The sequence below is a fragment of the Callorhinchus milii genome, unplaced genomic scaffold (genome assembly GCF_018977255.1).
Source record: "Callorhinchus milii isolate IMCB2004 unplaced genomic scaffold, IMCB_Cmil_1.0 Scaffold18, whole genome shotgun sequence".
In the NCBI taxonomy this organism is placed as follows: Eukaryota; Metazoa; Chordata; class Chondrichthyes; order Chimaeriformes; family Callorhinchidae; genus Callorhinchus; species Callorhinchus milii.
This window is the reverse complement of record NW_024704759.1, coordinates 11818697-11837818: the sequence shown is the minus strand read 5'-3', so window position 1 is coordinate 11837818 and position 19122 is coordinate 11818697. Positions and strand designations below refer to the sequence as shown.

Genomic DNA, 19122 nt, shown 5'->3' with positions numbered 1-19122 from the left:
GAGTGTAGAATCATATCAGGAAAGTGAAGCTAATGATCTAAGATGAAACTGAAGTGATATTTAATAAAATGTACAAACTTTACCTCCCAGAAAAAAACAGAACAGGTCTGAAGCTGATGGGTTTCAATTCATTCAATTTGGATAAGATCAAGAACTACCAGATCCATTATGTACCTTTGTTTCAGGATTTTATATAACTTATAAGTCCAGAAAACTAATAGAAAAAATTGTTAGGAACAATAACAGCTTTCAGAATGCCCACATCTGATCTTAAATATTTTAAATGTAAACTATCCTGATCGATTAACATGAATAATAACACTAATTAATAAATGGATGGTACTTTGTGCTGCTTGTAGGAAGCCATAATTTGCATTACAATATTTAAGAGGCCATACAAAATAAAAATAAAACTCACTCGACATAATGTCTGCTGAATGATTCATCAGTTTGTTTGAAAACCACCGGCAATTTCAATAACAATTCATTTTGCATTTGGGAAACATTGGGTATCATTTGCAAAAAGCCTTTGATTTCCATCTTCGCTGTGTGCGTGTGTTTTATACGCTGTGTGTGTTATATGTGGATTCCCTTAGCGCAGTGGTTAGCTCGCTCGCCTTGCAAGGGAGAGGAACCCAGGTTCGATTTGATTCCCGGGCAGGTCAGGTCGGGGCGAAACCTTAGGCAAGTTTCCTTACGCCACACACACATACACCTCTATTTATCTAGCAGTAAGTAGGAACCCGCTTGTTAGTCGATTGGCAGATCGCCAATTCATGATTACCACTAACAAATTCATAATTACCACTAATATAGAAGACCTAAATAAATTGAATCCCTCTCCTATATAAAGCACATACTCAAAACTTTCACATCTTCATTTTCAGACAATCATCAGTGATCCTGTGGGTGGAGGGTTTATCGAACGATGAGATCAAATGGGCTGAAGGGCCTTCATCATCGAAACCGAGCCTTTGATCTTTTTAACTAAGATAGCAATGATATGATTCATGCTTTGAATCTGAAACAGTGTGATTAAAGATTTGCATTAGTTACAATCATGAAGCTCAGAATATATATGACCCCACCCAGTGTGAAGGATGGTATATAAATGGAAGTTGTTGCTGTTATATATTTACACAAAAATGCATTTGTGCCTTAGATAAACTCTAAAGCATTGATGAAACTCCTTTTACCTAGTGAATCCATAGCTAAAGTAAGTCAGGTTAGATTTCCTTACCCATCTTTACTGAGTTTGCATTGAACCCTCGGCTTGGTATTGTGAGATCAAAAGTTTTTGACCAAAGCAGTAGGTTAGCAAATAAATAACATGAAGGCTACATGCTGCAAGGCAGCCCATTCAGGCCTCAGCTCAAACAACAATTTAAAACCTACTGCATCTGTTCCAGGGATTGTACATTCTCGTGGAGTCCTGTAGCTCAGTGGTTAGAGCACTCGCTTTGCAAGTGAGAGACCTGAGTTCAATTCCAGGCAGGGCGAAACCTTGGGCAAGTTTCCTTACTCCACACGCCTAATAATAATCCCTCCAAAAAAACAAAACAATAATAAAAAAATTGGTCATTTTCAATCCGTATGACTGTTTGTGGGACATTGCTGTGCGCAATTGGCTGCCGCGTTCGCCCACAAATATACAGTCAGTTCACTTTACAGTCTGTTCTGTGAAGCGCTTTGGGACGTCCTCCCGACGTGAAAAGCGCTATATCAAATGCAAGGATTATTATTATTATTATTATTCTTACCATCAGTTATCACCTGCACGGCGAGGAGAGAGGGAGAGAAAAAGAATAAGTGGACACAGTTCAGAAACCAACAAGTGAGAGGATTCACAGCCTAGCTACCAACTGAGCCAGGCTGACACCTCCAACAATGTAGTAGCAGTAATTATTTATTATATTCACTATGTGCATTTTCTGAGTTCTTTCACTGGGTTATACTTCATTAAGCCATCCACAATCGCTCCTATTGAGAATTGCAGCTACTACAGCCATTATAATGACTACACAATCGGTCCCTGATAGAATATTGCTACCTTTAAGATAAGACCATTGACTCCTTGGAATAGCTCTAACCCTGGACACCTTATTTTCATGCATTCCGACAGGTCCTGAGAGAAAAAAAACAATAGTGCTGCCTTCTTGTAAACTTTATTTTCTCTCTTGGAGTCTCCCTAATTGTGTATCTACCTTGGCAGCAAGAAGATTGCATTCTCCGCTGGCCTATAAGCTTTGGCGGTGTGAGTTTATAGTGAAAAATTCTCTAAGTGACTGTAAACCAAAAATGCTGCAAATTCGTGCAGGTATTTACACTGAAGGGAGCAGGAAGTAGTAACTGGTATTTATAATAGTAACAATTATTGCATTTGAAGCAACACCTCATCAGATTGTCAAAATGTCTTGAAACACTTCAACTTCATTGTAATGACTGTGTATTTGATTTTAGAATCAATGCAATTTGTTTTTTGCACATCGCACTGTTTCAGGTTTATACGATGGTTCAACTAAGGTATAATTCTTGAGAAGCAACAAGTGTTTAAACAAGCATTGCTTACGTTTTGTCAAATGTAACATGCTAATTTTATTGCTATGAATCACAGCTGAACTGGTTAAGGAGCGATTGATTGCCATGAACACCATCTATCATCTTGGACAAAGTAAAGGCATTTTTAAGTGTATTTAAATTACTTTTTAAAGGTAATCTTTGATCCCATCATATTATTGCCCTCTTCTTGTGTTTTAAGCGTGGATTTCATTGTTTACCGTTCAATGCACATGATCATGATGTGAGATCTATTCCTCGGTTTAATTAAACAATTAGCAATGTTTTCAGAGGTTTACACTGAAGGTCAAAGGAAATCAGAAGGTTAATACTGTACCAGGCAGGTAACAAAAGGCAAGCTCCAAAACATTATTGCAGAAAAGGTGTATTTGGCGTAAGTCCAATTCTCATGGGAATAATGTAGTAGTTGGTGTATTTAGAGTTTCTCCTGGTGTCCTGGCCAACAATCCGCCAAATTGGTTATGGACTTGATGGCTGCTTGTGGGACATTGTGGTGTGCAAATTGGCTGCTGAGTTCACTTACAAAATACACAGTGACTACATTTTACAGTAAATGCCATGATGTGCTGTGAGATTCCCTCTGAGGTGAAATGTGAATCCAAACCAATGCATTTCTACGAAGAGTTTACAAAGCAGGAAAGCTAAAAAGAGGCTTGAATCAAGTGAATCCGTGAACAATGCCTACCAGGTGCAGAAACAGAGATTGTGCACATACAGTGAATGAAAAATGATGTGCCTCTTTAAATCCATTCTCTGAGATGGACCCAGAGAATACATCATGACCTCCGACTACTATGTGTTTTGTTATAAATAGGTAAACAAAGGACCTTCTATGGGAAACAAATGACTGGAGTATCTATTGAAAATGGTGCCCTTTTTACTTCAAAGGACAGCAAACAGTTCTCATTAGCACTGCCTAAGAACGAAATGTCAGAGTGCTTCCTGCAATTTTTATTGCATTACAAACATTTGACCATTTTTCATGCTCCATTTAATAAGTCCGGCTTTGACGTTCTGAAAATGAGCGTGTATCTTGCAAACAAAGCAATGCCTTGGGATGTCCTGTCGACATGAAAGGCGCTATACAAATGTAATTTGCAGTTGTTTTTGCAAATCCAACACCCTACTTCTTTACTTAGAATTGGCTTGAATACTGCGCGAGAGTTAAGTGTTGAATTTTTTAAAGAGGAATTTTTATGCCTGCAAAATCTTGGATCTTAAATTCTGGCTACAGGATTCAATTGAAATAACAACAACAATAAATTGCATCCATATAGCACCTTTCATGTCGGGAGGACGTCCCAATGCACTGGGCATTAAGGGTTTGCATTATATTCAACTGTGCCAACTTTCAATTGTTAGATATCTGAGCCACTATAGACTTTACTCATTCGTTGCTCCCACCTCCCTTTTTATTGCAATTTTTACATTGTGGATTGACCTGTTGAAAACTGATGATACACCCGCATCAATCTTCAGTGCCCAACCTTCTGTTTAGCAGAAAGAAAGTTTCAACGAAAGAGAGTGTGGGAAATATAAATCCTCCAGTACGAATGGGGGTATAAAAGGGGTTAATTTAGTTTATCAACCCTAACCCATCTCTTTGCTTAAAACTCAGAATGTAGTCTATGGACACACCAAGTTCTGTGAAAGACAGAGGCTTGAAAGCTTATGGGATTAAGACAGGCCAGTAAGATTGAATGAACATATTGCTCTCAGACCTGATGCAGACTCAATGGATCAAATGGCCTCCTGTGCTGTAAACTTCTATGATTCTCTAAGTGCCGACTGCTGATATAATTTAAAGGCCAGGAATATTACATACAATTCACCACGAATCATTTTTAAAGGCTTTCAGTGGGAAAGAAAGACTTGATCGTGCATCAAGTGACTGTGGTCTCGCTCTTTGATACAGAGTAACGAGACTTAAGGCTGGAGATTTCCCGCACAGTGTTATCTCCCAATCTCGACTGATGTTATTCGGGTTGCTGGTAAGTAGCAATGAAGAAAGGGAAAATCAAGCTAGAAAGTCAGCTCCCGCTGCTCCCTGCTCATCATTGTCAGTCAGTTAGAGAGATGCATTCCTGTTGCCTGGGAACAATCCTCGGTCAGTGGTTGGTGTTCGACGGTTATGATTATGATTCAAAGTGTAGTAACCGCAGCTTGAATAGTCAATCAATACCGAAGTAAATCAATTTGAAAACACAGTGCAATATGACGGTAATTATGATGAGAGAAGAAAACAGAGGCAAAATGTATTTCTGGTCGTTGCTTCCTGAGTGTGTCAGTTACCCTGTACGTAACCTGTTAGACCATTAGCTGAGCGAAACTTTTTTTTGTCAAAAGCAATTTTATTTTTGGTAGGAATTTGTTTAAAGTGGGGATTTCACAGATGCAGGTTTGAAGTGAAAAAGAGCAGCTTGATTCTCTTTCCCTGAACTGGTTGGTCTCTCTTTGAGCAATGAACAGTTACTAAGACCAAAACTACAGTCTTGCTTTCTCCATCAACTCTATTTCAGTCTTCTCCCCTGTCTTTTACAATAACAATAACTTGCATTTATAGAATTGTTCTCCTCATGCAGGATAGTGTCCTGGAACACTTAACAGTGGCGGAGCCAGCAGGAGTGAGGAGGTGACCGTAAGCATGGTATATAAATGCAAGTTGCTGCTGTTGTAGTTGTTGTAGTACTAATTTGTTAGTGCATTTCAAATGCCTTATCGCATTGAAACATAAGAAATCTCCTTTCTCTTTCTGAATAGTCACAGGAACCTTTAACACTCACCTGAACAGATAGACAAGAACTTGCTTTAAAATCTCATCCCAAAGACAGCTCTGACCACGCAACTGAGTACTGCACTGCAGTACCATGCTCAGACTATCAGCTCAGGTGGAGTGTGAACCCAAGACTGTTTGTGGGGACACTGCTGTGCGCAATTGGCTGCCGCGTTCGCCCACAAATATACAGTCAATTCACTTTACAGTGTGTTCTGTGAAGCGCTTTGGGACGTCCTCCCGATGTGAAAAGCGCTATATCAAATGCAAGGATTGTTGTTATTGTGATAAGGTGCTGCATCAATTGCAAGGATTATTATTCTTATTATAACCCCCAAATGCCTGACCCAGAGAAGACAGAGCTACTAAATGAGCCAACAGATGTAGCCAAGATAACAGACTTATTAAACACATTCAGCAGATTGCAATATACATTGAGAAGCATTAAACCATCCAGGAAAGAAAGAATGATTTTTTTTGGCACAGTATTAGTAATGTACTTAACTGGAATCTGGGAGTGTTTAATAGATCAGTCTTAACTGGCTTTGTGTTGTGTTTTTCATTGATTTTTATTTCTATTAATTGAAGGAGGTTTTGACCACCTCTGGCTGCCAATTGTTCTTAGGCATCGCTTTATTGATTAACTTTAACCACTTACACAATGACCTGTTTCATTCGTAAAATAAATTAATAAATAAAAAAAAAATCTCTCCAAAACAAAACAATAATAAATTGGTCATTTTCAATCCACGGCTGTTTGTGGGACACTGCTGTGCGCAAATGGCTGCCGCGTTTCACCCACAAATATAGGGTCAATTCACTTTACAGTCTATTCTGTGAAGCGCTTTGAGACGTCTAGAAGACATGAAAAGCGTTATATCAAATGCAAGGACTATTATTATTATTATTAAAGTATTTCTTTTTAGTTGCATTCCCAATAAACATTTTTATATACTGTACTAAGGCCAGTCAGTTCCATTACAATGATCAATCTAAGTTTGTGATATTATTGTTATTTTAATCACAATTATTATCGATAATAAATAATAATAAGAGCATTAATATTATAATTAATAATAACAACAACCAGAGGTGAAAGTGCTGTCAACTGAACCAAAGCTCACAGCTTTTTAAAAGAGAGATTAGATATGATCTCCAACCACAATGTGAACAATGTTCTTTGAGAGAAACGTAAATATCAAGTTAAATTTAATTCAGCATGAAGATAAGAGTTGGGATTTGGCTTCGAGGTAAACAAGGTCAGTCTTATAGCTACAAGGAAATATGTTTTATTTAACCGTTTTGTAGGAAAAAATACAACAAAGCTGTTTAAATACCCCAATTTAAATTCCCCCTGTAAACTAAGTGATTTCCCAGCATCTCGCCAGTTCTGCTGGCAGTTTCAATGGAAATAATTCTCCTTTTCTTAATTATGTATTCAACAATTTGTAAGTAGATTAAGATGCCCTTAACATCTCAGGATAATCTGAAGTTATCTGGGTATTCACCTGTTGGTTTCTGACACTGGGAAGTAACATGGCCTAGAGCTTAATTTTCCTGTTCCAAATGGACCTTTTTAACTATGTGGAATAAGAGTTTGTGCGGTTTGAGTTCATGCGTTGCTAGCATTCTAATTATTATAGTGCATCACCACATTAGTCATAAGAATTATAGCTTTTCATCAAATGGGGATGAGTCTGTAACACTAATAATTCTTCCGCTAGTTTTCCCAATAACTGGTCTGCTTGTCCTCTTCTCATTAGACTCCAATGACAGTTAATTTTGATACAATTCATCCATCTCCTTACGTTAAAGGAGTTTGCTCTTTTCAGGTTGAGAAACCTGATTGAAGAGATATACTTAGTTTTTGATGAAGAATTTAGATATCAATTGCAAAGATGGTTTGAAACAAGTGCAAGTAGGTGAATTTAATCTTCCTTATGGTACAATAAGTCATTGCTGAGAATACATCAGAATTATGTTTCCAAGCGAGAAAAGTCACCGCAGTGTTTGAATGACACTCATCCTCCTCATCTCTGTTTGAACAAATGACTCCAATTTCAATTTAGTTTTAAAGCAAATCATCCTATCATTTTCAGATGTTCACAGTGTTTTTGATCCAAGTTTCTTTATTCCTTCTGATGTATTTCTGAGGTTCTGTTTTATATTTGTTAACTATTGCTTCTCTTAGTTCAATATAAGGGCAAGGGTAGTTTCTGCCTAAGTTATACAATGTGTGGTATCTGTGAGGGATACAGGGGATAAGATTTTCTATTGGTGTGGATATCTAGAAGGAAGCGATTCTCTGTAAAAGAGTAATACCACTGTCTCATAAGTGGCAATTGCGAACTGAACTCTAGCCTGACACAACTGTGATTATAAGCATTACTGGTGGAACTGTAATTAAACTGTCATTAGGAGAAGTTTATGCCACTGTAGAAAAAAGATGTGCAGCTAGGCTGATTGGTTGATTGCAAACTTGCAGGGTTACGTTGATACTATCGGTTTTAGCAACAACATAAAAACGTACCAGATGAAATACCAACCATTAATAGGTTGAGTGAATCCAAGCACAAAATGCCATCAACTTTGTTCACCATTTACTCACCTCTGTGTGCATCGTTTTATTTGAATTCTGAGTTAGCATTTTGCTTGATCAATCCATAAAGTGTAAGCGTAAGTGATTTATTTCATTTGTCAGGGGATCAAAACTAATTTAAAGTTTCTGTAAAATGTCAACAATACGTGTAATAATTCATTGCACTGCATTAAAACACACACAGCAGCCAGCAGCCTTCTGAGTTTAAGGTTTGTACGAAGAAGGTATGGTATTCAGACAGGATTGCTTTGCCAGACTAGATAAACCCTTTTGTATATAACAAAATGTATGGAATTGATTATTGTTGAAAAACGCAGGATGGCAAGGGAGATATTGCAATTTTAAAGAGATGTTGTTCTGTGCAAATAGTGGCCGTTCACAAATCACGGCAAATAAATAGTTCTGACTAATCTGCCAGATGTCATATTGGAAGATGAATCTAATCTGAAGAAAGATGAACAGTAGACATGATGCCTCCCTCCTGTGCAGCACATCAGAAACCAGGAACTCTATAGGAGATCAAAACCTACCCTCCTATCAAGTGAACAAGCTGCCTCACTTTTATATTTTTTAATAACTGAAGAGAAAAAATGATCACAGTAACGCCCAACCTTCAACGATAATGATAATTAATCATTCACTTCATGGCTATTTTGTGGGACATTGCTGAGTGCAAACTGGCTGCTGCATTTTGCCCACAAAATGTAGTCAAAATCATTTTACAGTTTATCCTGTGAAGTGCTTTGAGATGTCTTCACAACGTGATAAGGCACTATCTCAATTGCCATTTGATATAGGGCTTTTCACACCAGGAGGATGTTTCAGTGCTTCACAGTATTTATTGTTAAGAGTAGTGACTGTATTTTTTAGCAAATTAATGTCATTTAAAAGAGCTCAGACAATAATAAAAAAAACTCCCACAACAATAATAATAATAAATAATAGTGCATAATATCTACAGCCTCCCTTGACAAGCTGTAAGTAACACATTTTCGTTTCCTGTTGTGCATTTTAGCAAATCTTTCTAAAGTTGGCAGAACCATCATTTTGGAATCAGGATTTTTATTAGATAATAATTCTAACGCCACTGTATCCATATAGAGAATTTATCACTTTACTGAAAGGAAACGGACTTTGTTGCCCAAAAATGTTAAGGATAAGCACTCCAGTGCAGCTTTTATTTTTTAATAACAGCAGAGTAAGGTATAAATTAAAGCATAATATGGGACCTATGGAAAAAAAATGCTGACATCACCACAATATTTCCTATTGTCTTGTCTGGCTGTATTTTGTAAAGATTTCACTAACCCAGTCTGACTTCTCTGAGTTTTTGTTAATAAACTTGTGGAATTTCAGGCGCAATAGCAATCTTTGCTGACTTTGGTGCAAAAAGTGATACAAACGTATACCAGAACGTTTTAAGTAAACTTGCAAGTCTAACCTTATATCCAAGCTACATTCTTACATCATTAACTAGCTTTTGCTTCACTGTTCAATTACCTAATCTGGGACATGACATCCCGAAAGGACAATACTCATTTTAAACCTTAATCGTTCGTGAAATATATTTAATAAATTCAGAAGAAATAATCTCTTTCAACCTCACAGCTAGTTATTTGCCATAGGTCTCCTACTGTCCTACTGTAACTGAATGGTTTACTCCAAATCCATAAGAAAAATTCAAAGTTAAATATAAATTTATGCCAGTTCTTCCATGTGAAACCGCTGTTGTGCTGCACTTCAATGTTGATTTGATGTGGAAACCAAGGGGAATCAAAGCAAAATTTATAACTATCCTAGCATTTTATCCAGTGGTTTATCATGTTGAACATCTCAAAGCACTTTAGAGAGTTTCCTGTAGAGTGTGATGAATTAATAGCAAATGTAGCAGCCAATTTTATCACACAGCAAAATCTCCCACAATAAGCCTTGAAACCATTATTTTAAATTTTTATTTAAAGGATTGCTGGGTAGGACATCAGGAGAAACTGACTTCTCTTTTTGAGCAATATCGTGGGATCTTTAACATTTACCCGAAAAAGCAGAAAGGGATCTCAATTTAATGTCTCATCTGAAGGACAGCATTTACAATAATAATAATCCCTCCAAAACCAAAAAAAAAAAAAAAAAATTGGTCATTTTCAATCTACGACTGTTTGTGGGACATTGCTGTGCGCAATTGGCTGCCGCATTTGCCCACAGATATACAGTCAATTCACTTTACAGTGTGTTCTGTGAAGCGCTTTGGGACGTCCTCCCGACGTGAAAAGCGCTATATCAAATGCAAGGATTATTATTATTATTATTATTATTAAGGACAGCATTTACAATAAGGCAGCCTTACCCCAGCACTGTGTTGGAGGGTCAGCTTAGGCTATGAGCACAGAATTCTGATGTGAGATGTGAATCCACAACCTCTGACGTAGAGGAGAGAACACCGTCTGAACCAAGCTGACTCAGTGAATAACAAATTTGTTACATGCCCAATTGGGACGTAGCTAAGGCTTTAAAAAGAGTATATAGTTTGGGGACAGGACATGTCAAGCGACTGCCAGGATGGTGGAAGGGGATCTAGATAGACCTTGGTCTTCTTTCATCCAGCAAATTCTTCTGGCCTTAGCATTGGAATGAATTGCAGCAGTGAATAACACGCAAACACAGCAGTGGAGCAGCAAGACCTTTGACTGACGAAGGCAAACATCTATCTTTTCCAGATTCTGTTCGAACTCTCTCTTCTTTTAAATTCTCTTCTATCCTTTCATCTACTTGTGGAGTCAGATATCTTCATTATACAACAGACACAAAACACAAGGCTTGTATCCCTTTGAGCATTTTCTTTAATCTAAGATCCACATGCAGTTAATAATTGATGAGGACTATTCTAGCTGTCCCACAGTCAAGTTAATAAAATACTAAAGGAATAAAAACTAGGAACAAGTGCTTTGAATGTTAAGTGCATATCCCTATCCCACCGTGATACAAGCTAGCTAGTTTTATGATGTTTCAATATAAAGTAAAAGTCCCCATTTAACAGCAATTCGGGGGAACTATAACAAGGAATGATATACAACATGTAATCAGCACAAGTGGCAACAGGTTGCATATCCATTTAAACATATGGTCACATTTTTAAATGAAGCAAAGTGCTTCACCCGAAGTTGCTTTATAGGATAATATTGGAAAAAAAAGTATAATAGCTCATTACTAAATGCGCCAAAATTAGACTACGCAGCCTAGAAAGTTATTACTGCTGTGTTTGCATGTTATTCTGTCTTATTTTGTGAGCATTTTGCACCCACAAAATAGGACAGAATAAGACACAGCATCTCAACAACTTGATAAGACGCTATATGAGATGCAAGGGTTATTATTGTTATAAAGCACACACGTGACAGTAATTAGAGCACTCGCCTTGCAAGCGAGACCTGGGTTCGATTCCTGGCAGGGCAAAAACTCAGGCAAGTTTCCTTACTCCACACGCCTGATAATAACCCCTCAAGAAATAAAAACAACAATAAATTGGTCACTTCCATGCACGACTGTTTGTAGGACAATGCTGTGCGCAATTGGCTGCTGTGTTTCATCCACAAATATATACAATCAATTCACTTTACAGTAACAGTATTTCCTGCAAAGCGCTTTGAGACGTCTGGAAGACCTGAAAAGCTCCATATCAAACGCGAGGACCTTTTTGTTTTATTATTAATTTCGCCTGAAGCACCGTTGAGACGTTTTGACGCAAGTGGGAGCAAAGAAGAACCTGCTTCATTAAAGGTGGCTTAAACTGTCAAATACGGCGTACGACAGCTCAGCGCTCAGCGTGAGTTACTGTTGACGAAGCAGATTTTCTTAGGAAAGTCACTCACTGTGAGTGTGTGAGTGAGTAAGTGAGTGAGTGAGTGAGTGAGTAAGTGAGTGTGTAGAGCAGGAAGGCATTAGGACCTGGGATTGCAGCCCTCTGTGCTCTGCAGTCTGCTGAAGCAGTTCCATTGGACAGGATCTCCTGTACTTGCTCCTCCAGTACCATTCAGTATTCCTCCTGTCCTACAGTGCGAGATGTAGGCAACCACTTCGCCACACTGCATCTCCCAACACTTGCTGAGCCACTGCAGATTGCCTCTGGCTCCTGACAAAAAAAAACACACGAATAAGTCCATGGACTGAAACCTGCTGCTGATGAAGTAAGTGATGATATCCATTTTTAGTTCCAAAACTCTATCTTTCTAACTATCCATATAGATGTATATCATCCTTTTTGCGAGTCCTTAAAATGGCACAAATGTAGCACATTCCTAACTAATTGGTTCACTGTGTATTGTATGTGGATGCAGCAGAGTATTGGCTTATACTGTGCACTTATATTATGCACATAGGAAACTAGGGAAATGTCCTAACAGCAGGTATTGTCTCTTGGATAACTCCCTATTCCATTGAACATATCAATTGTATATGAGTGTTTAAGAGATAAGAAGAAGAAACCTGTCCAAGGGTGTGTGTGTGTGTGTGTGTGTGTGTTTCTTTCAATTGAAAAAAATTAACCCTTGGAAAAATTGGACAACAATTCTCTGTCCCAAATTACCTGTGGAATATTTACAGCTAAACTAACTTGCCAGTCGGTGTCTTTCTGAAGTTAGAATTTTGCCTGGATTCGAGCAATAGCTCTTGTAATTCAGTGTGTGATGAATGAATGAATTGTGTTGGGAAAGGGGTTCTGTACTGGTTTTAAGAGAAGGAAAGGCAAGGGAGATTCTTAATAACCAGCTTTTTATGGGGAATTAGTTTTATCCATGTTTCACTTTAACAGAGAACAACATTGAACCCTAGATTTCATCCCCCCCCCCCCACCCCCCAAAAAAAAACTGTTCATTTGAATGTGTGGAGTAGTTTTAATGGTGTGGGATCTGCATTTGTGTTGTTTTAACGCAGGGTTCAGTAGAGCAGAGACTGTTAGCAGAGACTGCTCACAGTTACCAATTGTCAAAGAAGTCCTTAAGACAGCAGAGCCATGGAAAACACATCCCTTCCCAGCCTGATGCAGTTGCTGAACGGCTCGATGAACCAGACCCAGGACATGGAGAGGATGCCGCAGAATTCCCTCCAGTACCAGGTGGTCACCATACTATTAGTGCTGCTGATCTGCGGAGTTGGAATAGCTGGGAACATCATGGTGGTCCTGGTGGTGCTGAAAACCAAACACATGCGAACTCCCACCAACTGTTACCTGGTCAGCCTGGCCATAGCCGACCTGATCGTGCTCCTGGCAGCTGGTTTGCCCAACATCACCGAGAGCGTGGCTGCCACCTGGGTGTACGGATACACGGGCTGCCTGTTCATCACCTACCTCCAGTATCTGGGTATCAACGCGTCCTCTTGCTCCATCACCGCCTTCACCATTGAGCGCTACATTGCCATCTGCCACCCCATCAAAGCCCAATTCATCTGCACCGTGTCCCGAGCCAAGAAGATCATCGCTTTCGTGTGGGCTTTCACGTCAGTGTACTGCGTCATGTGGTTCTTCTTGCTGGACATCAAGGAGGTCCTGTATGCTGACGGTGTCCGTGTGGCCTGTGACTATAAAGTCTCGAGAAACCATTACTTGCCCATCTACTTTCTGGACTTCACCATCTACTACGTGATTCCCTTGTTCCTCGCCACTGTTCTCTATGGACTCATCGCTCGGATCCTGTTCCTGAACCCCATCCCCACCACACCCCAAGACACCGAGAGGATGGGCAACAACTCAATTCACCAGGGCCGCAGCTCCAACACCATCAAGATGTCCTGTCATCGGAACAAGAACGCTCAGTCATCAAGGAAACAGGTAACTCCCCCTTCCCCACCTCCTACCGCCCCCCGGGAACCTCAAAAAAATGTCTTTGTTTTAATTACCTTTCTTTTCCTTTTTTTAGATTATCTTAATGGAAACCGTCAATTAGGGACAAGGACAAGGACCAATTTTTTTATGGTCACTTTTTTTATGGCTCCACCTGTTTACAATGCTATAATTGTATGTTTCTTTTATTCATTAATTAATCAACTCTACAATTGTATGTTTTCAATTCAGCTAGAAATGTAACGGGCTAACATAGAAATTGCAAGTTGGCAGATCTTAAGTCTTTAAGATGCTTTAAGAGCTACTACACAATTGACTCTAAATACGTAACATGGGATCAAATGTGTTTCAATTAGTTATCATAATTTACAAGCAAATTGTCTTTCCCCCAAGTATGGCAGGAATCCTTGTCTGATTTCTACAGATTGGTGATGATTAGAATCCACTCAATGAAACCCAAAGAGTTTGGTCAGTCCGATACTTACTAAGGTTTCTAATTGCAAATGACGAGCATTTAAGGAACTACGAGACTCTATTTATTCTTCAGTAAAAAAAAAAGTTCTGTAGTGCAATTCCGGAATTCTGTACTTCTCAAAATACAGTCGTTGAAAATGTGGTACTTGCAAACCGTCTTCAAAATGTATGTGTCTCCTGTGATGCTGTGGTGATTTAAAAACAATTGCCGCATTGAAATACTATATGCGCATCTCTTCTGAATTAATATGACAATTTTTTTTAAGCAGTGGAAAATTCTTCCTTACTACGGTATCTTAAAAACTCCAAACCACAAGAGGGACACTAGATGGCGATATTTCTCCCCACCCTATAAAAATATTGCGTCTAATGTCCCTCTAGTCTAGATTCTTGCAAATAGTAATCGTGTTCCTAAAGGATTGTTCCCTTTGAGAATTTAGAAGTAGTTTAGCCGCTGTTCGCAAGATCTATGCAAGTTAAACTATTAGTTGAAGAGAAAAGGAGAAACCAATTTAAAAGTTCACTTTTTTTCTGAATGAAGTTGCAGTAAATAAATATCACACGAGTATCAGGGAACAGATCTTGGCACCTTGCAGAAAGTCCCTTTAACATATTAATTTGTTTTTATTGTTATGGATACATATCCCTTCAATATCCCTTTAATGCTATACTACAGTTTGTCCATCTACACTGTAACTAGATATATAAATATTTATTGAAAGGGCTGAGATCACAGTTCAGAAGTCTGCCACATCCCAGAGTTGCTAATTTGATAATAATAATAAGCCTTGCATTTGATGTAGCAACTTATCACATCGTTGAGACCTCTCAAATAGCTTCATGGGACATATTGTAAAGTGGATTGACTATGTATTTTTGTGGGCGAGACACAGCAGCCAGCCACAAAATGAGTGACCCATTTTATTCTGGGCGACAGGAGAAACTTTCTTCTCTTTGCAAAAAGTGCCACGGGATCTTTAACGTCCACTCGAACAGGCAGATGACGGGTTGTACACTAATAAGTGAATTGTTTAACCGACAACAACAACAAATTAAATTTGTTTTGCGCCTTTCACATCAGGAGAACGTCCCAAAGACAACCGCAGTGAATGTCTCTGCATTGAATCTGAATTGGATGCTGAAATAGGCACTGCTCGTTCTTTTGTACAAGACCATTTTGCTTCACACCGTCTCTTCCTAGGACTGAACTTTTACGTGATGTAACACAATGTCTCCATTTTTTTCATTGTCTTACACCCTCATTGATACGCAAGTAATAATAATCATTTTTTTAATAGAGAATGTGAAATGGATTTGCTTCAGGTAAAAAAAATACATATCTTGATTGACATTTACTGTTGGTGAGTGGGGTGGGGGAGAGGAGGTAGACAGGAGCCATAAATGGAGTCAATCAATGCTTCACCTCAGTTCATTATGAATGCACATAAAAATAATAGCGTTAGAAACTTATACATATCCTCTGTCTGAAGTGTCATTTTATACCACACTTTCAAAAGAACGCTATAATTTTATTCGCTGCCTGCAGATTTGTATTTTAATTTTCAACAAAGTTGAAATGTCACACTTACTATCTTTGCAGGCTGGTTAAATAATAATAATAATAATAATCCTTGCATTTGATATAACGGCTTATCAAGTCTTCGAGACATCTTAAAGCGCTTCACAGGACATACTGTGAAGTGAATGGACTGTATATTTGTGGGCAAAACACCCACAATAAGTAATGTTCAAATCATTTATGACTTGAAAAGACAAATCCAAAAATAAGTTTGGATATAACTGTATAATGTATACACATTATATATGTATAATGTTGGGTTAATTATTTTTTTTTGTAGTTATAGTCTAAAAATGCCCCACTTTCTTTTTATGTGCATTCATGTGTGTGGTGAATCATCAAGTTGTATAATACTGATCTTTAGTGTTTTTGTCTATGTCTGGACTTTAAAGGTCAAAGTGTAATTTTGATACAAAACCAAAATTTGTAAATTAGGTTAAATATTAATAAGAAAAATGGATTGACCAGCACTGCAATATTTTGCTGTCCAATTTATTTTTGTACAGCCAGATAAGCAGAAAAATAATGGACTAGAATATACAATATCTTGTTACTCTATAAATCATTTGATAAAGGTGCCGAAGCAAGAAACAATGCCCTACATATTTCATTTGATCATTAGATTAAATTAAAGTAAAACCAAAAGCTTAGGATTCATCTGGCAGTTTGCCAATTGGCTACAATATGTCATATAAATACATCAAGAAACCAAATTCATTTCCCAACTAATTGAGACTTTAATAAATGGGAAATAGAGTTAATGTCATCTCGCAAAAACTATTGGGTCATCTATCTCAGGTAGAAGGAATGTTTCAACATTATTCCTATCACAACTGTTATGTGTAAATATCCAAGATATTATCTATTAAATATTGGGAAAGTATGATTCCTGCAGCTATGTCTCCAAGATAATAAATGTTGTAAATCATTTTTAATGTTAAAGCAGTTCTTCAGAGTGTTAGATTTCAAAATCACATGAAAAGACTCATATTTTAGTAATTATTCCAGGTTAAAGTTTTTCTGCTGTTCGGCTGTCTCTAAGGAATGACTAACAATTCATCAAAATTAAATCGCCGAAATGTATGAATGTTTCAGGTTCCTTATGATCCATTATTTAAAAGCCCAGTGTGACATGCACACACAGACACACTATAAAAGTCCTACGTTTTGATTCATGATCTACACTGAATTAACTATGTTAGGTATCCTCCATCCGGGGAAAGAGAGAAAAAAAATCCTATTCCCAATCACCATCCAGTGAGCCCTGCAAAAGCGTTGTCAGATAGTAGTCGAAGAAAAGATTTTGCTGTAACATTTTCGTATGCCAAAATATTCTGCTGATGCTGTGGAACCCCTTTATAGCCCATTAATTGGAGCTATTTATAATTTAGATAATTATTTGGGAAGGACAAATTTGCAGGGCTACGAGGAGAGCGCGGGGGAGTGGGATTCATTTGGATAGCTCTTTCAAAAAGAGCTGGCACAGACACGATGGGCCGAATGGCCTCCTTCTGCGCTGTATAATTTTATGATTCCAGAAAATCCCACACAGAGTTATATTGGAGTGCAGTCACCAGTCGGCACTTCCATAGTCATTGCACGCGAGGATTATTTATAAGAAAGAAAAAAAAATTCTCATCCTCTGCAGGTATTTCCACACTGTAACGGTGCCTATTATCTCTCCGAATTGTGGTTCACTAGCATTGTCAGAAGAATCAATAACCTCTTTGCAAATTAACATGAGGATCCATTGATAACCGTCTCTGTTTTTCGCTGGCTCATTTTATCAGGTCACGAAAATGCTGGCAGTGGTGGTCATTCTGTTCGCCCTCCTGTGGATGCCCTACAGAACAATAGTGGTCGTCAATTCGTTCATGAATCCGCCTTATTTGAACACCTGGTTCCTGCTGTTCTGCAGGATGAGCATTTACTTGAACAGTGCTGTCAACCCTGTCATTTACAACCTGATGTCTCAGAAATTTCGAGCCGCCTTCAAGAAACTCTGCAAATGTAAACAGACACGGGCGGAGAAACCTACTGCGTATAACGTTCCTGTTTACTACAACGTGATAAAAGATTCATCGCATGAAAGCCCCGACCATGACGTGACAGAGCAAGAGGATGTCAATGGGTACCCTGTTTCTGACAAGCAAGGCAACTTCAGTCATTCTTGTACTGACTCTAGTACAAGTGTCGCTTGAGCGACGATGACAATACTGTAGTGTGATATTTGTTTAGGAACACTCGATGCCTATTTGCCCAGCAAATTGATTGAGTGACCCTGTGCTTTTACCTTTGCATTTATGCTCTTAAATATCCCCAAAGGGAAAAGTCAATCCCTGGTCATTTTTTAAAAAAAACGAACAAACAATATTATGGAAAAAAAACTAAAGAACCTACTAATTCTTTTAGTGGAAGGCACCAACAGTGTCAGAAACTATCAGAAATAAGGACCCCCCCCCCGCAACCCCCAGTATCATAGCTTGGACTGAGCCCGCTACATTTGAAAGAAACCGTCTTGTCAACATCCAGCTTTTCAGAGTCACAGCACAAGTGATTCAGTCACTCAGTGCGTTGGCAATTCTGATATGGTGAGTCAACTGGCTGGAGTTTTGACTGACTGTTTCATTGAAATAAGAAACAAAAAGGTTTTAGGAGTTCCTTACTTGCTTCCACCAGGACTGACATTTGTAATGAGCAGTGAACATTCCTGTCCTCCTGCTGTTGAGCCCTTTCTCGTGGATTTATAGGGAACAGGCGTAGAAGTCTACGTGTGTGTCTGTTCGCTGGATGTACAGAGAGACCAGAAGGAGAGGATAAATGAGGATGTGTCACCCTGTGTGAATGATTAAACTAAATAACACACAGTAAGTACTGAATAGTAATAGTATTAGCCTAGCCTGGGTGCAGTTTTGGAGCGACAAGCTATGAATGAAAAATAGTAAAGATACTTCCCCTGGAAACATATTAACTGTTTCTTTTTGAAGTTTTAGAGATTTCATGAATAACTAGAATAAAATTTAACTTGCATCTCAATTACTTATTCGTTTCATTTGGGGTAACTGAATCATAATACTTTGCTTAACAATGCAAGAAAATGATTTGTAATTTGTATTGCAAACTAAACAGGACAACAGGACAATTAATCTAAAATAGTGATCAAATGGTAAAAGTCTTTGTATGGGTCACACAAGTAGATCTAACTGTAACGCTATTCTTGTAACTGAGAAGATGACTTTCTATGGTATTGGGAACTTTAGAATGAATAAAGCTGATCTATGTAAATT

At 38.3% G+C, this 19122-nt stretch overlaps 1 protein-coding gene across 1 annotated transcript; it reads left to right on the top strand.

Annotated features, from left to right (window-relative positions):
* The first annotated feature begins 12954 nt into the window (after positions 1–12954).
* Positions 12955–18036, top strand: LOC103172792 (thyrotropin-releasing hormone receptor-like). The gene is made up of 2 exons (XM_007885503.1): positions 12955–13770; positions 17626–18036. Exons 1-2 carry the CDS (start codon positions 12955–12957, stop codon positions 18034–18036), a joined length of 1227 nt encoding a protein of 408 aa, XP_007883694.1.
* Positions 18037–19122: the final 1086 nt, after the last annotated feature.